Source organism: Myxine glutinosa, chromosome 3, assembly GCF_964187855.1.
Source record: "Myxine glutinosa chromosome 3, kmMyxGlut1.1, whole genome shotgun sequence".
In the NCBI taxonomy this organism is placed as follows: domain Eukaryota; kingdom Metazoa; phylum Chordata; class Myxini; order Myxiniformes; family Myxinidae; genus Myxine; species Myxine glutinosa.
Window position 1 is genome coordinate 81,617,721 of NC_136263.1, and position 23,251 is coordinate 81,640,971.

General features: G+C 45.1%; 1 protein-coding gene across 14 annotated transcripts in view; it reads left to right on the forward strand.

Moving 5' to 3' along the window:
* The window catches only part of METTL22 (methyltransferase 22, Kin17 lysine), a 71,086-nt gene extending 47,835 nt beyond the window's left edge, over nucleotides 1–23,251 (forward strand). For 8 of the 14 annotated variants that reach the window (XM_078774223.1, XM_068110550.2, XM_068110548.2 and 5 more), the window contains exons 5-11: nucleotides 739–883; nucleotides 1,021–1,092; nucleotides 1,202–1,267; nucleotides 11,995–12,075; nucleotides 13,311–13,413; nucleotides 14,609–14,777; nucleotides 22,931–23,251. In XM_078774223.1, coding sequence (XP_078630349.1) covers nucleotides 739–883; nucleotides 1,021–1,092; nucleotides 1,202–1,267; nucleotides 11,995–12,075; nucleotides 13,311–13,413; nucleotides 14,609–14,777; nucleotides 22,931–22,972 — 678 coding nt within the window. In that variant the 3' untranslated portion in view covers nucleotides 22,973–23,251. The remainder of the gene's footprint in view (nucleotides 1–738; nucleotides 884–1,020; nucleotides 1,093–1,201; nucleotides 1,268–11,994; nucleotides 12,076–13,310; nucleotides 13,414–14,608; nucleotides 14,778–22,930) is intronic. The other 6 variants (XM_078774230.1, XM_078774227.1, XM_078774229.1 and 3 more) reach the window with 1 other exon arrangement.

The following is a 23,251-nucleotide window of genomic DNA, read 5'->3' on the forward strand; positions in this document are numbered from 1 at the left end:
CAACTTCTAATCTGGTGTGTGGGTGTATCTAGTCATAAGGAAGAACGCTATTGAAAATTGGGTCGCCACGTCAAAATCCAAGATGGCCGCCGCCATGTATGTCTGAACCTTGTGAGCGGAATATCTTGAAAAATAAGCGAAGTACCAACTTCTAATCTGGTGTGTGGGTGTATCTACACATAAGGAAGAACGCTATTGAAAATTGGGTCGCCACGTCAACATCCAAGATTGCCGCCGCCATGTATGTCTGAACCTTGTGAGCGGAATATCTTGAAAAATAAGCGAAGTACCAACTTCTAATCTGGTGTGTGCGTGTATCTAGGCATAAGGAAGAAAGCTATTGAAAATTGGGTCGCCACGTCAAAATCCAAGATGACCGCCTTGAGTCTTCCACTTTGTCAACTCACATCACTTCACCGATGGGGGACCTAGGCGTAACGCTTGTTTACTCTTCCTTTACTTCATTTTCAAATATTATCTGTTTTTCTTTCTGGGAATACTGAAGTTGTAATGCAAACTGGATGTGGTTTGCTCGATGGTCTTTCCCTGCGTTCTCTTGTTTGTTTCCTTTTTTGTAACTTTCATTACACCACACATGAAACAAAAGTTCCAAAATTTAAATTCACTGAAATTTTCATTTCCCAAGTGCTTCCGGTGTACATCATTCAATGGCAATTACACAGATAAGCATTGCACAGATTTTCAGCGCATTCATGAGATTGCTTTCCATGTCTGCAGGTCTGGCGAGCCTCCTTCCTGCTCTGCGATTACATTTTGCATTGTGGACACAAGTTCAACAGAGTGACGGCTCTCGAGCTAGGAGCAGGGACCGGGCTTGTGAGCATCACGATGGCGACTATAGCCACAAAGGTGTATTGCACAGGTTTGGCCTAATAAATGTTTTTCATTTTCCCAACATGCTTTTTGTGTTGTATACCACAGATTTCGTCTATTACGAAAATTTCATACATTTTTGTGGCCAATCCTACAAATATATTATGTGCTCTGTCTTATTCTCAGACATCGGCACCGATTTGCTCGATTTGTGCCAACGAAATGTAAAGGCCAACACGCAAATCCATTTTCCGGGTGGTAAGTAAGAAGAAGAGCATCAGCATGATTACTGTCTGCACTATAATTGGCTGATGAGCATCATGATGTTCACTTTATGTTCTTAAAGCTGATTTATGTTTTCCAACAGATGAACATGAGAATGGTATGATCATCGTGAGATGTTTGGATTGGCTGAGTAACCAATTCTGCAAGGGTAATTACCTTGAATCTGGCAATCTCAAGCTTCCTTGGTTGCACTTGCTTACCCAGTAATACAGTCTTTGTTAATTACGAAACTCTACTCACCTCCTTCTTTTATAGACACACACACACATATATATACGTATATATATATATATATATATATATATATATATATATATATATATATATATTGCTACGCTTCTGAGATTTGTACATACTAGGGCATGCCCGTACTATATCTATATCTAAAATTAAATCCCCCCCCCCCTCTATTTACATGAAATGGTTTGGTCCAAAGCGAACGGCTTGCGAGTACGGTGACAATCCCCCCCCTCTATTTACATGAAATGGTTTGGTCCAAAGCGAACGGCTTGCGAGTACGGTGACAATCCCCCCCCTCTATTTACATGAAATGGTTTGGTCCAAAGCGAACGGCTTGCGGAGTTTGGTAAAGAAATCGCCATAGCGTGCACGTAATTAGTTTTAAAACATAGTTTAACGGCAACATAGTTTGCCAACGTGAAATAAATGAATACGCTCTCAAATTTGCCGTCCGAGGCAGAGTCTGTTCGCCACGTTCGGCACACGTGATAGCTCGCTGCTCTCTGATTGGTTGAATCGTTTTTTGGACATAGCTCGGTAACTACTTCTCCGATTAATATGAAACCTTGAAAAGGCACATCCTCGGGTCCCCAGCAATATACCTGGCAAGTTTAAAGTATATCGGACCGGTAGTTGTCGAGAAACAGCGGTCACAGACAAACATACATACATACATACATACAAACATACAAACATACAAACATACACACAGAGATTACTGGAATTATAGATAGATGACATCATTAAAGGTTTGCCCCCCCATAGTTAGTCCACAAGCAACACGTAGGCCCACTTAGAGTATTAGTTATGTCATAGTATGTGTAAGAGTAGGCCATTTCCCTAGTAATATCTGCATTGTGTAAAGAAATGAGCTTCGGTCCTTTCATCTTTGCGCCACCCCCCCCAATTACATCAGTGGGCATAATCGATCCCGCGCCCCATTTGGCATCCCTCAAGTTTGTTACGCTTTGGCTACCTGCAAATTGTTACGCTTTGGCTACCCGCAATTTGTTACGCTTTGGCTGCCAGCAGCGTTCGCTGCCCGGTGTTGGCTCAAAACTAGCCAAGTGACACGAGGTAGGCCTGAAAAGAGGGAGGAGCGCGAGGTCGGGGTGTGGCAGAGTCGAGGAGCATGTCAGAGGTGATGACGGTAAGGGCTCCTAGCCAACTACATATATATATATATACAGACTTGGCATTTAATATGGAATATTTTTTTTGTGGGGGTGAACTTACTTTTCAAGATGACTTCGAACCAAAAGTTCATTGGAATTATGTTGAAATTATTCTAGAATTTGTTAATGTGACCTTTAAAAGAAACAAAAACCACATTTGACATTTGGAAGCAAATAAATTGATCCTTGAAAGTGATGTAAACTGATATCGAACTCAATTCATGGACAGTACTGTGTTAAACTTCTGTGCGGTTTCCAGAAGTATCTCTTTATTTTGCACATCAGCCAAATTTTTTTTTAAATAAAAACAAAAGTTAAATTACGACTGGGATTACGGACAGTAAAATTACAGTGCAGTACTTCGTGTAACCCCCATGAGCATTCAGGAGAGCACGTACAGGTTGAGGCATGCTGTTCACGAGATTTGCCAAGGTTTGGACAGGAATCGTTTGCCATGCAGTGACAATAGCCTGCTGCAATTCACGCACAGAGGCAGGCTGCTGGTCCAAGTTGTCGATTTGACGCGTGAATTCTGCCCACATGTTCTCTATCGGATTCATATCCGGGGACATGGCAGGCCACTCCATATGCTCTACACCACGGTCAGCAAGAAAGTGTTGGATCATGCGAGCACGATGAGGCCGTGCATTGTCATCTTGGAAGACAAAGTTTCCTCGAAAGGCTGCATGAACAAATGGAAGCAATGTTTCTTCCAGAATGGCCCTGTGCTTGAACTGGTTCAGGTTTCCATTCAGAACAACCAGGTCAGTTTTGCCCCCTGCATGAAAAGCAGCCCAAACGGTCACCCCACCACCTCCAGCTTGGACTCTTGGCACTATACAATCTTCGTTGTAGGCTTCATGCACTTGTCTGCGCACTCGGACGCGGCCATATTGACGATAGACCAGAAATCTAGACTTGTCACTGAAGATCACGTGATTCCAGTGTTCTGGCTGCCCTTGACGGTGCTCTCTGGCCCACTGCAATCGGCGCTGGTGGTGTTGTCTGGTCAGACGTGGCTTTCTCAGGGGACGCCTGGCACGATAGCCTGCTTGAACCAGTCGTTGGTTGACTAGCCTTCTGGATCCAGGCACATTTGTCAGTTGCTGCCACTCAGCCCTAAGCCGATTAGCTGACTTGGTACGGCCATTGCGGACTAACCGGTGCAGCTGGTGATCATCCCTCCTTGTGGTTCTGCGGGGATGTCCTGACCTCGGTATTGGAGTAGGGACACCCCTCTGAGCATTTCGTTTCAGGATCTTTGACACCTGACCTCGAGTGATGCCATACTGCCGAGCAATAGCACGCTGTTTCATGCCGGAATTTCGTAAAGCCACCACTAAATGACAAACAGCATTGTCGAGTTGACGGACCATCTCCAGGGGAAGCGGCAATAACTTTTGTAGACGTGCAGCAGTTGTTTTCTACTAATACAGAACGCAACAACCCTTATATACCCGATTGTGAAGCCAATTGTCAAATGTACCTGTCCGTACATTTTGTCACGCCACCTGTGATATAATCCTGTTATTGACTTCTTGCTGCGACAGACAATCAGTGACATGGTTCTTTTAACAAAGAAATCACCGAAGCGTAAAAGAAACTCACCAGATTGATATACATTTCAGCTCACTGCAGTATGTTCTCTGGTCAAGGTCTACCAAGGGTCTCTCTACCAACATCTATCATGGATGATGAACATAGGATGAAGCTGGTCCTTCTGAATGACTTGGCAGCACTGGACCAATATATTGCTGCGAATACCACCAGGAAAGGATCTTCAACTACCGCTTGTCATGAGCAAGGCGCATCGTGGAAAACGCTTTTGGGATCCTATCCAACCGGTTCCGCTGTCTACTCACAACCATGGCCCAGACACCAGAGACAATCGATAGTATCATCCTGGCCACCGTTTGTCTCCACAACCTTATGCGTCTGCATTATCCAGCTCAGCAGAACGAGGTGATGGACCATGAAGACAATGACCACAACGTCATCCCAGGCTCCTGGAGGGAAGGTACGCAGCTGGCCGACATGGAAGAACGGGGGTTAGAGGGAATGTGCACACCCATGTAGCCAAGGACCAGAGGAACTACCTCAAGACCTACTACAACTCCCCTGCCGGCTCCATTCCATGGCAAGACAGGATGGTGTGAGGGTCTCCGTGGAGTGAGGTCCTGTGGTGCCGACAAGGATATGGCTTTATTGTTTGGACTTGGGACTTTTGGGAACTTTATTTTTGGGACTTTGGTCCTTTGGAAACTTTATTTATGGGACTTGGGACCAGTGGAAATAATTTGTTGGACTTTATTTCCATTCTCTCTCCCTGCAGAAAAGTTTGATTATTACATTACAATGATACATCTTTATTAACTTTCTTATTGTACATCAAACATCTTTATGCTTCATGTCATACATCATTGAAATGAATAAAGTGAAATGTAAAATAGAGAAATAAAGATAAATTAAAAAAATGCAAAATAGAAACACTGTAACGGTAGGTTTAGCCGTCTGATGAGTGCCTGTAGCGAGGACGAAACATTGATTTTTGAAATTTATATTTAATACAAACAAATTTATTTGTTCATATTAAATACAAATTTGTTCATAGCACAAGTATCCAATAATGAATCACAATGTTCATAGCACAAGTAACCAATAGCACAGCACAAGAATCCAATAGCACAAATATCCACAAGTAATCACTAATGTGTCAATAATCCTGACTGCCAGAGTCATCGTCATCGTCAGCTGGTGGCAGGTTCGGTGTAGACATCGTCTCTTGATGTGTGAATCATGTGTGAATGATTGTGTGTGATCACACAATCATCATGTGTGAATCGTCTCCAATCGCCGGCGGTCTTATTGCAGTCTTGCGGACGTCGGAGTAAACCGCCATCCGGGCCCAATGCAGTCGCCGCGATCCGCCATCAGTCGTAATCTTCAACAGTCGCCGTCCCACTCGGGGCGAGGTCAGTGCTTCGTCGCAATGCAGTCGCAATGTGGCCGCCTGCAGTCGCCATACTGCCACCTGACCATATTTGACCGCCCAAAATCGCCAGTAGTCGCCGAAAAATCTTGATCGCCGGCAGTCGCCAGTAGTCGCCAAAATATCCGCCGATGTGTGACAGGGGCCTAATATACCCTTTTAAATCAGAAAATAAAAATAAATGGCATTGACAAAATTATTGACAGCCTAGACTTAATATTTGGTAGTACAGCCTTTGGACAAATTAACTGCAGTCAAGGGCTTCCTATAGCCATGAATGAGCTTCCTACACCCCTCTATTGGCAGTTTGGCCCTCTCTTCTTGTGCAAACTGCTCCAGTTCTCCCAGATTTGAAGGATGCCTTCTCCCAAACGCTGTTTTCAGATCTCCCCACAGGTGTTCAATGGGATTTAGATCTGGACTCATGGCTGGCCACTTCAGAACAGACCAGAACTTTGTCTTGAACCATTCCTGGGTGCAGATGCTTTCTCAGATGCTTTCTGCTGCAAGACCCATGACCTTCGACGGAGACCCAGCTTTCTGATACTGGGTTGAACATTGCACTCCAAAATGCCTTGGTAATCTCCTGATTTAATGATGCCATGCACACATTCAAGGCACCAAGTACCAGAGGCAGCACAGCAACCCCAAAATATCACTGAACCTGTTGGAATGCTTCCTGATGGGAATATGATATAAGCAATCTGGGTTCTTCATCGAGAGGGTATTTTGAAAACAGATTGCAAGTACACTGGAGTAGTGGCGTATGGAGGAAAAATTACGCTCAGGGCGATATGTCAAATTGCCGCCCCTCGTAACTTTCCCATAAGTCTCTGAATGGTGTGTGTGTGTGTGTGTGTGTGTGTGTGTGTGTGTGTGTGTGTGTGTGTGTTTGTGTTTCCCCGTATGTGTGTGTGTCCCAGTGTGTGTGTGTTTGTGTGTGTGTCCCTGTGTGTGTGTGTGTGTGTCCCTGTGTGTGTGTGTGTGTGTGTGTGTGTGTCTGTGTCCCCGTGTGTGTGCGTGTGTGTCTGTGTCTGTGTCCCCGTGTGTCTGTGTCTGTGTCCCCGTGTGTGTGTGTGTGTGTGTGTGTGTGTGTGTGTGTGTGTTTGTTTGTTTTTGAGATCTAAAGCTCAAAGGTCAAGGCTGCATGGAATCATCAATTTTCATTTTGTATTTTTAAAAACTATTTTCATTATTTTGAGCATATGGAAGAAGAAGAAGAAGAAGAAGATGTCTGAATACAAACGGACGCGGACGGGCTTTGCATTTTCAGATGCTTTCTGGTTCAGCAGTTGCAACAGGTCCTACCCCCAACCCGCCCTCTCCCCTCACTCCACCCCTTTATATGATTTCCGCAAACGGTTAAAAACCACAATGCGATAAGCTCCACAAACTCTTAATCCAAACCGATCTTCAAAATTCCAACTTCAGAATTGACTCTAACAATAACAGCTGTCCCAACGACTAAAAAATTGTTTCAATCAAAAAACGCATCTCCGAGCAGTTCCCATGGAAGTAAGAATTAAGTTAAAAACGATTATTAAGTTGAATTCCAAAAACATTCCAAAAAAATTCCATTCCAAAAAAAAATTCCATCTCTTACAGTGCCTCTTTCATACATTCCCTAAACTCTCCAGCACTCCACCCATCCTTCAGCGTCCTCAAACGTATTTTTGACTCGAAGGTCTCGAAACTCATTTTGCAATAAATGTTCGTTTCCCATTAATCGTACACTTTTCAAAATCCAATCTCACCCCTTCCCTCCAAATCTTCCCCATCACCCCTTCCCTCCAAAACTTCCCCATCACCACTTCCCTCCAAAACTTCCCCATCACCCCTCCCCTTCAAAACTTCCCCATCACCCCTCCCCTCCAAATCTACCCCCTTGCCCCTCCCCTCCAAATCTTCCCCATCACCCATCTCTTTCAAATATTCCCCCTTGCCCCTCCCCTCCAAATCTTCCCCATCACCCATCCCTTTCAAATCTTCCCCCTTGCGCCTCCCCTCCAAATCTTCCCCATCACCCCTTCCCTCCAAAACTTCCCCATCACCCCTCCCCTCCAAAACTTCCCCATCACCCCTCCCCTCTAAATCTACCCCCTTGCCCCTCCCCTCCAAATCATCCCCATCACCCATCTCTTTCAAATCTTCCCCCTTGCCCCTCCCCTCCAAATCTTCCCCATCACCCATCCCTTTCAAATCTCCCCCCTTGCCCCTTCCCTCCTAAGCTCCCCCCACACCCCTCACCTCCAAGACTCTCCCTCGCTCCTCCCCTCCTAGACTCCCCTCTCACCCCTCCTCCTCAAAGCGTCCTCCCCGCTTCTTCCCCCTTCCAACTTTCACCTTCATCTCCCTCAACCTTCTGCCTCACTCTTCCCCCTCCTCAAATAACACCTCACTGCGCCTCACCCAATCACCATCAAACCTTTTGCCCGCCCCATTCTTCCCTTTCTCCAAGCTATTCTGAAATCTCTGACACACCTTCAACAGCTCTCCCTACCTCTTCCTCCTCTTCCAGATCTTACCCTACCGCTCCCCCCCCCCCCCCTGTTCTGTATCCGATGCTCCCCCTTCCTCTTATTTAACAGTATGGACCTCAAACATCCGGGGCCTTCGCTCAAACCTGACTGATCTCTCCATACAGGTTGCTTCTGACAAACCAGACGTGATCTGCTTAACAGAAACTTTCCTCCTTCATGATGTCTCTGATTCCTTGGTATCTCTCCCAGGTTACTTCCTCCTCCGGTATGATAGACCTGAGCCTCGTCCTGGAGGTGGGGTTGCTATCTTTATAAAAAAAACTCTCTTCCTCACTCGCCCTGCACTGCCCTCTCTCCACCTCACCCCCAGGAATACCTTTGGCTACGGCTTCCCCTTCGCTCCCACCTTTTGTTCATATGTGTGTTGTACCGTCCACCAAACAGTGATGACTCCATCTACATCTCGCTGTCTGATAATATGGACCAACTTCTGTCTACCCATCCCAACTCTCTCTTCCTCATATGTGGTGATTTCAATTGTCACCATGCCAGTTGGCTGGGTGTGGGTCCCTCTCTCACCAGCCATGGCTCTTCAGCAAAGGACTTCTGTGACTCACTGGGACTGACACAATCTGTCAATTTCCCGACCCGGATCTCAGTCAACGGAGCATCTTCTCTTCTGGACTTGGTTATGACTAACTTCCCTGAAAATGTCTGCTGCTCTTCTTCTGCTCCAATCGGCTCATCTGATCATGTGCTTGTTAAAGTGGACATCTCTCTGACCATTCTCAGAGAGCCTCCTCAGCGTCGACGAGTCTGGCATTTCACTCAGGCCAACTGGCACGGTCTTCAAGCAGCCATCAATCATCTGGACTGGTCTCCCATCTCTACCACCTCTGACATCAACTCATCCTGGGAATTCTTCCAAAGTAAATTGCTCTCTCTCATGCACAGATTTATCCCATCTTGTCTTCAGTTGTCATACCCTTCCTCCCGTCCATGGTACACGGAATCTTGTGGTGAGGCTGTTGCCCAGAAACAACTTGCCTTCATCTCCTGGAAAGCAAATCCAACGGAAGGAAATCTCATTTCCTTTCACAAAGCCCGAAACAAGTGTGTGTCCACCCTCAGGAGAGCCAGGAAACAATATCTCACCATTCTCAAGACCGAACTCTCTTATCTGTCTCCCTCTTCCAAATCCTGGTGGCGTCTGGTCAAATCTGTTTCTGGTGTTTGTTCCCCCTCCATCCCCTCCCTTACCTCAAACGGCTACACAGCTGACTCCGCACGTGAAAAAGCTGAATGCCTCAACTCTGTGTTTGCCTCCAATTCTTGTGTCCCAAACCCATCCCTCTCTGTACCCACCATACCCAGTCGTACCCAGCTGCTCCTGGACTCCGTGTCCTTTCCTCCTGACAAGGTGGAAAAGTTTCTGTCAACCCTCGACTCTGATTCTGCAACTGGACCTGACGGCATCAGCCCACGGGTCCTAAAATCCTGTTCTTCCGCTCTTTCACTCCCTCTCTCTGTTCTCTTCACCCTCTCTTTTGCTCAAGGTCAACTGCCATCTGCTTGGAAATCAGCCAACATCACCGCTTTGCACAAAAAAGGTGCAAAAACAGATCCTAGCAACTACAGACCAATCAGCCTTCTCCCAATTACCAGCAAAGTCATGGAATCCATCATTGCTTCGGATATGTAATCTTTCCTCTTCTCCAATGGCTTGATCTCTGATCATCAATTTGGTTTCAGACCAGGTCACTCTACTCTGGACATGCTGCTTCTGCTGTCTCAACAATGGATGGAGGTCCTCAATGCCAAACAGGAAATACGAGCTGTCTCCCTTGACATATCACGTGCCTTCGATACGGTCTGGCACCCCGCTCTGCTCACCAAACTCTCTTCTTTTGGTATCCATGGAAATCTCCACACATGGCTGGTGGACTTCCTCTCTAGTCGTAGTCAACGTGTGGCCCTGAATGGGTTTCTCTCATCTCCTCTTCCTGTTCAGGCTGGAGTTCCTCAAGGCATTGTTCGTAAAGCTTCCTACACCTAGGAAGGTGTAGGTCCTCAATGGCCTACATTGTGTGTGTCCCTCTCTGTGCTTTTTCCTGTGCTTTTTAACGTACTTTTTCTGGTCTTCACCAATGATCTCTCTGACTCTCTTGATAAGCCTCTCTATCTCTTTGCTGATGACTCTACACTCTGCCGCTCCATTCCTCATCCCTCAGATTGTCAGTCTGCAGCCTCCTCACTCTCTGCAGACCTGGACAAAATCACAGACTGGGCAAACAAGTGGAACATGTCTTTCAATCCTGACAAATCTCACACTCTTACGATGTCTCTCCGAAAAGACCGACTGGACAACCCTCCCATCCAATTTCTGAATAATCCTCTTCTGTTCTGTTCTGTCTTCTGTCTGTCTTCTGTCTGTCTGTCTGTCTGTCTTCTGTCTTCTGTTCTGTTTGTTCTGTTCTTCTGTGTCTTCTGTTCTGTCTGTCTGTCCTCTTCTGTTCTGTCTTCTGTCTGTCTTCTGTCTGAAGAAGTTCTGTCACTCAAGCTTTTGGGTCTCACTATCTGCCATGATCTTTCCTGGGAAAACCACATTTCCAAGCTGGCCTCCAAAGCCAGTCGCCGGCTGGGCATCCTCCGTCGTGCGAAGTCCTTCTTTGGCACACCTGAGCTCCTCACCACATACAAGGCTTTCATCCGCAGCTTAATGGAATACTGCTCTCCCCTCTGGGCTGGTGATCCTGCCTCACACCTAGCCCGTCTTCACGCTGTTGAAACCAAAGCGTTCAGAATCATTGGAATCTCCCGCGATGACGCTATCTCCGAGGGCCTTTCACTTACTCACCGCAGGCAGGTTGGTGGTCTTTCCGTCTTCTACCGACTCCTCTCCGGCCTTGCTCCCCCAGCTCTCTCTGGGCTCTGTCCCCCAAATATTCCTACAGGTCGCACAAGATCTGCCTGCAAACCTCTTATTGTTAAACTGCCAAAATCAAGACTCTCTGCTCACCTTCACTCCTTCATTCCTCTTTTCTCCCGCCTCTGGAACAAACTCCCTCACTCTCTTCAATCCCACTCCTCCCTCCAGGTCTTTAAAACGGCTGTTCACCACCATCTCTTATCTTCCCCAATCCAAAACCTTGATCTTTTCTACCCCCGCTAATTTCACCCCAAATCCACTTTTTTGAGGTGACTTTTGTCTTCTTTCCTGGAAGTCCTTGGTGTCCTTGCGTTTTATACCTATCCTGCCTCCCCCCAGGCTCTCTCCCTCCCACACATCTCCCGATGTCCCTGCTCTCAAATGTTGTGTTTGTGTGCTTCCTCCCCTTCTCTCCCCATCTTGTCGACCGCTCCCCTTTTTATATACTTTGTTTGCTTGTTTGTTTGATTTGTTTCTTTGATAAATGTTAGCTCTTTCACGAGCCTCGACTCTATTAAAAAAAAAACAAAAAAAAAACACTATTATCCCACCTTGTGGGGTTGGCTGGGGGAAGCTTGCCCCAAGTCTTTCACGAACCAGCCTGGCCTGGCATGACATTCTCCTAGTTAGGGCAGGAATTTGGAATTTGGCCATTGTGCCAGCGATACTCACCTATTCTTTGCGAAGGACACCATGGGATCTTTGATATCCACCAACCCATGCTGGCAGACGGGACTCTCAGTGTAACATCCATCCGAGGGACGGCACACACATTGATGAATCACCCTACCTGTGAAACACTGAACTGACAGTTTAAGGCTGGGTCAGGATTCAAACATAGGCTAGACAGCATAGAGGTGAGTGTGCATACCTCTAGGCCATCCAGTCAGCCCATGTAAAACTACATTTAACAAAAACATTTTTATGAAACATACTTGATGACCAGCCGTTTGTATTTCCTGCCCTTGACAAGGCCAAATCCAGAAAAAGGTGACTGTGTAATTGTGGCATCATCAACACTTGATGATACCTCCTGCTGCCACACATGCCTCTTGTGCACAGATCCAGAGAATGAGTTTTCATGGTCAGAAGAAGAGGTTGCTGATGTCCACGATCATACTACACTGCTACTTGCTGCTGATGGTAATCTAATTTGTTTATTTATTGTTGTCAAAGGAGCTTATTGTTGTCTGTGGAAGTTATTACCCTGCGCTCGCAAAGTGAAAAGCGGGGTTAAGCGATCGGGTACATCTGTACGCACGTATGTCATACGTTTGTCGTGCATGCGTTTCTGCATTTAAAAAAATCATTTTCTCGGCAACCGTTGGTCAGAGTGACATGCAATTTTCACCATAGGAGCATATAATTTTTTTGTGATAATTATGACATCATAGGTCATGTGTTATGGGCGCCATCTTGAAAAACTCTCGATGAAACTTGCACCTCTCGATCTCCGAAAGCGCGCAATAGAAAAACATTGGAACATGGTGCGTTGTCAAGTACTCCTCATGGGGAATAAGATATGTTAATGATGGTGTAATCGGTACCTTCATTATGACGTCATAATTCGACAAGTACACTTGATTCGATCAGTATGAATTTTTTTTTCTCTGCAACATGGTCAGAGTGACATGAAATTTTCACCATAGAAGCACCTCCTCCTGTAGAATTTTGTCATAATTATAACGTCATAGGTCACGTAGTACTGGCGCCATCTTGGAAAAACTCTGCACCTCTACATCTCTGAAATCGCTCTGTGTGAAAATAAATTGAAATAAGGCTCATTGTCAAGTTCTCCCAATGGGGAATAAGAGATGTTCATGATGATGTCATCGGTGCCCTCATTATGACATCATAATTCAACAAGTACAACATTTAGTCTCATCAGTTTGAAAATTCTTGAGTGTGATCTATGCAACAATTATATCTGAGAATATAAATTTATGTATCGGAGAATGTAAATTTATGATGTCATTCGTCACGTAGTCAGGTGGCCATTTTGGATCAAATAAATAACCCTTAAAAAACAGAAGAGTTGGCTCGCACCAAGTTCACTGCATGGAGTAAGTATGCTATGAATACCATCTAGTTTTATATGCTTGACATACCTTGACAAGGTATTTGCAAACCTCGAGTAATTTTAACATTTTAACATTTGTGGTTTCTTTAGCTGTGTTTATCTTCCTTCAATGCTCATTAATTATCTTCGATGCTACCCGATCCTATCTTTGCATTTTGTGTTGGTACAAGGTCATGATTCTCAGAACAATAAGGTTCCTCACGATGGAGTGATGTAGTTCTTGAGACTGAAAGTGCACGTAGCTATTTAGGAAATAAATACCTGTGATTGTTCGTTTTATTCCTTTTCTGCCTTTCAGTGTGCTATGATGACGATCTCACTGATGCGTTCTTCCGGACCGTGTATCGCCTCATGAGCAACTTTGTGAATGACAGCATGCTCTTTCTAGCCATAGAAAAAAGGTATGATAGGTCAATCTCACTTTGATTAATCCTCAATATTCCCCTATCATTGTGATTAAAAGCTGCATTATTTCCTGTAGTTTTGATCCAACACCTTGCTTTGATCTTTAAATTTTCCATATACTGTATCTATAATGGATGGAGTCAGATGTTATTGGGCCTTGCAGTAGAATGTTTTCTTTGTTTTAATTCCAGCTACAAAAGTACTATGATGTGGAATAAGAGGGAGGGGCGGGGGGACTATAGCTTGCATGGTCCTTGTGCTGGCATAGCGTCCATGTGATTGGGTACGTTAGATTTTTCCTATGTAACTAGGGACACGTTATGTTAATTTCTCCTGTTTATATGTGCACCGAGAAAAGTGGTGTTACCGATAGAGATGAGCCTAGGGCTAAGATTGTCTGTTGTATACACCTTCCTGTTAGGCAAGATCAGACAATAATGAAAGGTTAGTCAGCACAGGACTCATCGCCTCTCACATGCACTCATCAGCCTTCCATGTGGCTTTACTTTCCAGTAGAAGCCAAACCAAACAGCTGGACATGAAATCCTTTTGAGATTGAAATCAGTGAGCTTCCTTTGAAATCAATGAGCTTTCTTGCAATGAAACATTAAGGTTTTGGATTAAAATTAAAAAGATATTCCCAATTTGAGTTTTGGATTCAAAAAAATTGGAGAGTACCTAAAACGTGCAGACAAAGTATTGCGTGGTCTGATGCCATTTGCTGACTATGTACCTGTGTGAGACAGAAGCAGGATGAATGCTAAAGCTGACAAGCATTACATCCAACTTCCCAGAACTTTGCTCAAAAAATAAACAGGCACATCCATCGCATGAGAAAGCCAAGACTACTGATATTAAAATATGACTTGTGTGCTTTGATTAGTAGAACAACAAAAAAAGTTTATCAAGTGGTCCTCCGAGACCCTGTGCAATTATCAAGTGGTCCGTGAAATAAAAAGTTTGAGATCACTAATTTAGAGTGATGATGTCTTATTAGGTGAAAACTGGAAAAAGTAAATATTTGTAGCAAACCTGAACCCTCTGTGTTTTGCAACATTAAAAGATACTGGTGCATCATTATTTGACTTGAATAGGCTTTTCTCTTTGTCTCTCAAATATCTCTCTTTGTCTCTTAAATGAAATCACTGATAACCACGCCCTGAACCAAATACTTCACATTTTATCTGTCAGGTATAACTTTACTCTGCGGACATTGGATGTTGCTTGCGAAGCATATGAGCATTTCAGACACTGCCTGAAAGAGCTTGGGGCAATGCCTGAAGGGAAGCGAGAATTTAGTATCTGCAAAATTTCCACCGACTTTCCTCAGGCCATGTCATATGATCGAGTAAAGCACCTGGTAAGTCATCCTCAATCATGACCTATATATTATAATATCTATAATTATAACATCTATAATTATAGATGTATCACGGCTGGGTAATCTGGCTATCGAGTGTAAATGTTATCAAGAGCATCATTCTGTACTCATGAACCAAAAAAATAGTTTATTTTATGATTGGCATGCAAAGGAAGTGATAAGTCCAAAGCCACACAAATGGCCCCACATGGTGAAAACAATAACTGGTACTCCATCCCAGGTGGTGACAATGGCGAGACCATATGGTGGGTGGTGGAACTGCCCCATGTTAGCTAGTAAAAAAAAACAGTGTATCGCCCTTGGATTAAATTCGGATTTTTCTTCTAGGTGTGTAGCCTTCACCACAACTATCGAGGCCCACTTTCCTGGAACAATCTGGTTTTAATGAGGCAGAAACCCTCTTTTCATACCTTAGTCATTTGCTGAAGCGGAGCTGGCACAAGTAGCCAGGCAGTAGAACATGGGCGAAAAGAGACTATTTGTGACCTGACCACAAACCAAATTGTGTATTTTAGTGTTATTTTAAACAAGAGTGAGAATTGCTTTATAATTAATCCATGTCCCCTCCCGATGCCAATGAATGCTTTTTATTTTTTTATTTTTTTTAAAGAATTAAAAAAATTGATGAAACACCCTGAAACTCAAACTTGTTCTGTAACTTATCATAATGAAGCCATGTACCAAATTTCCGTTTAATATGTTAAAGGATATGGGAAGAAGTGCAGAAAAACCAGAGGTGGGACAGACAGGCAGAGAGCATACATACCTCGTTCCCTCTGGGTAAAAACCACCTTTTAATAATAATAATAATAATAATAATAATAATAATGCATTTATTTTATATAGCGCTTTTCAGGAAGCCCAAAGACGCTTTGACAGAGTGCAAAACATAATGCATAGCAAAACATAAAAACAATTGCAAAAAAAGAAGAATCAATAGGGAAATATTCAAAGCACAAAGGAGGGAGAAGGAGAGGAGATAGTCAGGGGTTAGATGCTGTGGGTTAAATGTTGAATGCAGTGTTGAACAGGTGGGTCTTGAGTGATGTTTTGAATGTGGTGAGTGAGGAGGAGTCTCTGATGGTGTGAGGTAGCGAGTTCCAGAGGGTGGGAGCAGCGATGGAGAAGGCCCTGTCCCCCCAGGATCTAAATTTGGTCCGGATGGGGGGGGGGGTCAGGAGGTTGGTACCAGCAGAGCGGAGGTTGCGGGTGGGAGTGTGTCTGGAGAGGAGGTCAGCCAGGTAGGATGGGGCCAGGTTATGGAGGGCTTTGTAGGTCAAGAGGAGGATTTTGTACTGGATTCTCTGGGAGATGGGGAGCCAGTGAAGCTTGTAAAGGATGGGGGTGATGTGGTCACGGGTCCGGGAATGGGTGAGTAGACGGGCAGCGGAGTTCTGAATGTATTGGAGTTTATTGGTGATTGTTGAGGGTGAACCATAAAGGAGGCTATTGCAGTAGTCCAGACGGGAAGTGATGAAGGCGTGGATGAGGGTTTCTGCAGCCACGGAGGAGAGGGATGGACGGAGACGGGCGATGTTTTTCAGGTGAAAGAAGGCTGTCTTTGTGATCTGTTTAGTGTATTTGTCGAAGGAGAGGGTTTGGTCAAAGATGATGCCAAGATTCCGGATGTGAGGGGAGGTGGATACTGGGAAACCGTCGATGTTGAGGGCAAAGTTATGGGTGGACTTGGTGAGCGTTTTTGGGCCAATGATGATTATTTCAGATTTATCACAGTTAAGTTTGAGGAAGTTGATTTGAAGCCAGGATTTTATTTCAGTGATGCAGTTTGTCAGGATAGAGTGTGTGGCGGTGGAGATGGACTTGGTGGAGATGAAAAGCTGGATGTCATCGGCGAGGCAGTGGAATTGGAGACCATGACGGCGGATTAAGTGACCGAGGGGGGACAGGTAAAGGATGAAGAGGAGGGGGCCAAGAACTGAACCTTGGGGGACACCTTGGGGGAGGGGAGCAGTAGGGGATTTGCAGTTATTGATGGAGATGAACTGACGTCTGTCAGAGAGGTATGATTTAATCCAAGAGAGGGCAGTGCCGGTAATGTTAAAGGTGGTTTCAAGTCGGGTGAGGAGGATGGTGTGATCGATGGTGTCAAAGGCAGCGCTGAGGTCGAGGAGGATGAGAATGTTGAGGTTGCCAGCGTCAGAGGAGAGGAGAAGGTCGTTGGTGATTTTGAGGAGAGCAGTTTCAGTACTGTGGTTCGAGCGGAATCCGGATTGGAATGTTTCATACAGGTTATTGGCAGAGAGGTGATGTTTGAGTTGAGTGGCTACAGCGCGTTCCAAAACCTTTGACAGAAAGGGTAGGTTGGAGATGGGTCTGAAGTTATTTAGGGTGTCAGGGTTTAGTCCAGGTTTTTTCAGAATGGGGGTAACAGCAGCAATTTTGAGGGATGGTGGGACGATGCCTGTAGACAGGGAGGAGTTTATTGTTGCAATGATAAGTGGAGAGAGAGCAGGAAGGGAGGCCTTGACAAAGCTGGAGGGGATGGGGTCAAGAGTGCAGGTGGCAGTTTTCATTCCGATGAGGAGTTCAGAGAGGTCAGTAGGGGAGACTGGGGAGAATTGAGACAGGGGATGGCAGGATAAGGGGGGGCAGGTGGTTTGAGGGGGAGCAGGTGCGGCGGTGGTCAAGCTGTTGTAGATGTTTTCAATTTTGCGTTGGAAGAATGAAAGGAAGGAGATGCAGTTGTCTATTGTGAATGACTGGGTGGTGGTGTTCAGGGGGCTGAGGAGTTTGTTTATTGTAGAGAAGAGTGCTTTTGGGTTTCCGGAGCCAGAGTGGATAATTTGAGAGTAGTAGGCGGAGCGGGCGCGGGAGAGGGCATTTTATAGTGTTGTATGTGGTCCTTGTAGGCCTGGGAGTGAACTGTGAGACCTGTTTTATTGCGGAGTCTTTCAAGTTGGCGAGCACGAGTTTTCATCAGGCGGAGTTCAGGGGTAAACCAGGGAGCAGAATGGGTGAAAGAAACTGTTTTGGTTTTTATAGGCGCAAGTTGGTCAAGGCAGGAGGAGAGAGTGTGGTTGTAGTAGTCAGTGAGGTCAGAAGGGGTGTGGAGGTCAACGAAGGGAGAAGTGGACATTTTTTCAGAGAGGGTCGATGAGAATGAGGTAGGTGAAAGAGCGTTTAGCTTACGGAAGTTGATAGTGCGATAATGCCTTGGTGCTGGGGTGGGGATGTTGATGGTTAGAGTGATGGCTAGGTGGTCAGAGAGAGTGAGGTCGGAGCCAGAGAGATGGTGCAAAATTAGTCCAGTAGAGCAGACAAGGTCCAAAATGTGACCACGGTTATGGGTAGGAAAGTTGACATGTTGAGTGAGGTTAAAGCAGGTGAGTAAATCAGTGAAGTCAGTGGTTAGCGTGGAGTCAGTGGAGTCCATGTGGATATTGAAATCACTGATATCATTTTAGAGGCCATTTTTTCCCCACAGAGCAGGGGTTGGCCTTTTTCAGGCACCGTGGTCCCCTTTTTGAAGCAATGTTTTATGGCCGGATGCCCTTCCTGCCGCCAACCTTGTTGGTCGCCTTTTGCGACACACAGGGAATTACCAGTGAACTGGTACTCAATTTGCCGACCTCGGAAGGATGGCAGGCTGAGTCAACCCCCCTGGCGTTAATTCAGCGATCGACCTGGATTCGAACCCAGGATTCTAGGATCCCAAGCCGGCACCCTAACCGCTAAGCCAACACCAGGTCCCTCTGGGTAGGGGACTAATAACTGAAGTGACAACATTTCATTTAAATAAAATGTAGAAGACGAGAGACAACGATGGTAACAACGATCAAGAGATGTGTGTATAATATAAAATAATAGTAGGAAATTGTGGTGGTAGAGTATAAAATGAGATATAATCAAGGAGAATCAAGTGTAGGTATATAAATGTGTATTGTATACTTAAATTCTCTGTTTCAACGCTCCTGGTGCGGGTGAGTATTACAAGTCATGATAAAATACTTTAATTCTCTGCATCAAAACCATAGAAACCATAGAAGTGGGGAATTATCATACTAAATATCATACTGGTTTTTTTTTATTGTTTTTTTTTTTTAACTTATGCACTCCTGATCCGCTGGTCAGAATGTGTTCAAAACAGCTGGTTGTCGTCAGGGTGTGCACGGAAAGGTGTGTTTGTCTGTCTGTTTGACTTGTGTGCACGAGGAGGTTTTAGGTGGTAAATAAGTTATTATTCCCTGTGGTTCAGGGTGGGGTCGTATCCCAATTGATTATATTTTAAATATGTGTATCGTATAGCGCCACCTGGTGGTATCCAGTATTACAACTCATAAATCATAAGAGTGGGGAATTGACCCGTCTGAAAGGACAGGTTCTTTACTAGTACAGTATAATGAATTTGTGTACAAAGCCAATTTAATATTTCAAATTTATAAAAAATACTACAAGCTTCTTTTCCTTGCTCTTACATAAGTATAATCATGTGATCTTTGTTCAAACACTCTCTACAACATTAGCACCATAAATCTCTCCCCTCTTTAGTCTACTCAAAACGAGGACAATAACTGATATCATTAATCTTCTGCACACACCATGGTTCATTGGTTCAGTATGGCAGGGCAAGGGATCACTTATGGTTTGAAAGGCCCATGACCAAGGAGTAATATTGGTTTGAAAGACCAAGAGGTAATCTCACTGTGAAATATACACAAGCAAATTTGGATGGTGGGATAAGTTGAGTAAACCATCGATATTGTCGTGCAACTCCGATTAACATCAGAGTTGCGGATAGCCTAAACGGTCTTATTGGAGGCAACTACTCAAACACGGATTCGGCTATGGCCGCGCGGGAGGAAGAAGGAAAATGAAGGCTGCGGCGAAAGCACTTAACTGCAGCACGCCGGCGTAGCTCCGGTCCTGTGAGAGGAAATTAACTCAAGTGGAACAGGTTTGAATGGGGGATGCAAAATAATACAAGGGTTTATTCAAATGAAAAAGACATGACAGGAAAATGCGCGCCGATAATGAAATAAGGTAGCTAAATTGGGATCCCACACACAACAGATTTCAAACACGAGACGAGGGAGATGAATACGAAAATAAAAACGTCCGTTATGTAATTGGGTACGCGGAGCTCGGTCTTAGCTGTCTTGTCGTCTTCAATTCCCGGCCTGGAAAAATCCTCCGTCCGCCTCGCACGCCCCGCTAGGCCCGAGCCAACGCCCTCGCCGCTGCACACGAGGTCCGTGCACCAAGCTCCAAAAGCACCAGCACCGCTCTACTCGGGCTACACCTCAGCCCAACTTGGGTCGGGATCTCTAAACGACTCGACCGGGCTGCTGAAGACAACTCCTCGTATCGACTCGACCGCCCAATGGTGTTCGGCAACTGGCGTTCAGCAACTCCCTATGGCGCAACTGCCAACTCTGCGAACTGCCAGGAATCCAACTGCTCTGGGTCAGATCTTCTCAACTGCGCAATGGCCACTGTGCACACAAACTCTTGACTCAGATCTCACTCCTCACTCTCGTCTTCGGCAACTAACTCAGGTCGGGGCTCTGATCTCATCTCCCGATCCAACTCTCCGGACTGCGAACTGCGCACTGCCAACTCAGCTTGGGCTCTCTGCGCTCAACTGAACTGCTCTCTGTGCAACTCCACACGCCGAGTCTCAACTGCTCAGGATCGCACCGGGACTGTAACTCAACTGCTTCTTCTGAACTTGACTCCTCTCAACTCCCAGCCAAGGAATCTGGCAACTAACTCCCCGAAATGGCGTCCGGCCCTCGTTAATATCTCCGGCCGATGACGTCAGCATTGGCGCACTGCTCTGCCAATCAGAGCCTCCCCCGACTCGCCGGCTCGCTCAGGTCACGCCCACTGCGTCACTCCAACTCTCGTCCCCTACTCCGTGGTCCTTGTGTTATAGCACGTGCTATGCGAAGTGGGTAGGCCTCTCGGAGGTGTAAATGGTGGCGGCCAACTGTGGCGGTGTTTTAGCCTGATTTCTTCCTAAGTCATGTCAGGGGAGAAGGCGTCATTTGTGTTGTGCTAAAGGGATCCTAACCAAGTGTCTATGTGGTCTGTAGTGCCATAATGGACAAAGGTTTGGCTACCAGGTGAGACATACAAGGGCTCTACTGATTAACCCCTACACTACCTATCACCCAAATCTCCTGGTAGATTCACAATCGTACATCTTAACCCGACAAACGCCTACACATGACTTATGACAGGTAGATTCCCTATCGCGACATCTCAAAGCATGTTACCTACTCAGATCTACTCTGCTCTACATATTGCTCCACCAAATTCGTAACAACATTTTGTACTTTGTCTGTCTGTGTCTGTCGTCATTTATCTCAGAGATGGCTGAACGGATCTTTGTCAAACTTTCAGACGTTCATCAGTCAGTGCCGGGGAGAGTTTTAAGCAAAAAAAAAAAAAAACCTTAAAAAAAAAAAGTAGGATTTTATTTATTTATATAAAATCTCTCTACAGTGCGTAGGTCTTTGTAGCTGCGTGAAAGGTAATATCACATGATAACTGACCCTATTCCTTAGTGGGTGCAGCGAAGTGTTTTAGGTCCCCACAAAAAAATAGAAAAGAAATTCTTCAAAATTACCAATATTATTATAACAGCACCTGTTATAACATTATAACAGCAATTACCTGTTATAACATTATAACATTAATGTTATAACAGTAATATTATTATAACAGCACAATTATAACGAACCCCTGCTAGTAAATAAATAAAAGGAAGAGAATGGGAGATATGGGGAGGGGTGGAAGGGAATAATGTTTAGTGGGAATATACAGACTTGGCATTTAATATGGAATATTTTTTTTTTCTTGACTTGGGTTTACTTTCTGAACTCAGTATATCAATCTGGTGAGTTTCTTTTACCCTTCGGTGATGTCTTTGTTGAAAGAACCATGTCACTGATTGTCTTTCACAGCAAGAAGTCAATAACAGGATTATATCACAGGTGGCGTGACAAAATGTAAGGACAGGTACATTTGACGATTGGCTTCACAATCGGGTATATAAGGGTTGTTGCGTTCCGTATTAGTGGAAAACAACTGCTACACGTCTACAAAAGTTATTGCCGATTCCTCTGGAGATGGTCCGTCAACTCGACAATGCTGTTTGTCATGGAGTGGTGGCTTCACGAAATTCCGGCATGAAACAGCGTGCTATTCCTCGGCAGTATGGCATCACTCAAGGTCAGGTGTCAAAGATCCTGAAACGAAATGCTCAGAGGGGTGTCCCTACTCCAATACCAAGGCCAGGACGTCCACGCAGAACCACAAGGAGGGATTGGAGGTCCCCACAAGGAGGGTCCCCACAAGGGACCACAAGGTGCCAGCTGCACCGGTTAGTCTGCAATGGCCGTACCAAGTCAGCTAATCGGCTTAGGGCTGAGTGGCAGCAACTGACAAATGTGCCTGTATCCAGAAGGCTAGTCAAACCAATGACTGGTTCAAGTAGGCTATCATGTCAGGCGTCCCCTGAGAAAGCCACGCCTGACCAGACAACACAGCCAGTGCCGATTGCAGTGGGCCAGAGAGCACCGTCAATGGCAGCCAGGACACTGGAATCACGTGACCTTCAGTGACGAGTCTAGATTTCTGGTCTATCGTCAAGATGGCCGCGTCCGAGTGCGCAGACAAGTGCATGAAGCCCACAACGAAGATTGTATAGTGCCAAGAGTCCAAGCTTCCAATGAACTTTTGGTTCTAAGTCATCTTGAAAAGTAAGTTCACCCCCACAAAAAAAATATTCCATATTAAATGCCAAGTCTGTAGTATGTGTAAAGGGAAGGAAGGAGTAGGAAACATGAAGATTGGAGTGGAGAGTGGGTGGGGTTGGGGGAGGGAGGGGGTTTGATTGCCATTTTTGAGTGCACATTATGTAAATTACAAATAATATAAGGTAACATTTATTCAATTTTATAAACTGTGCTTTTGACATTAATTTCATCTGCACGATGACGCACCTCACATTTAATCAAATGGGTGAACACAATTATTTGTATGAGTTGCATAAGAACCCAGGTTCCGATGATATGTATGTCATTTACAGCAAATTGGAATATCGTTGTTAGTATTATTGATGTGGATGATGACACACTTCCCCAATGTGCATCTTGTCATTGCAGGAGCTTTGGCAAGTCACAGCAAGCACCAAAGAATTGAGCTGAACGTGTGTAAAGATCACCCATGAGTATATTGCCAATGGATAAATCAAGGCAGGTTTTGCTGTGAATTTTTATGCTTCTGCCGACAAAGACGCCGGAGGCATAGTGTTTTCCTGTTTCTTTTTATATTGATTTTGCATATTGCATAACACATGCTTCTTGTTCATTTGCATCACATGCTTCTTGCATAACTGCAAGCTGGGAGCACCAGGAGGAGGGATTTCTTTCATGCCCATTACTTGTCAATGGGTACCACGAGCAACTATTAAAATTTGAAGGGAA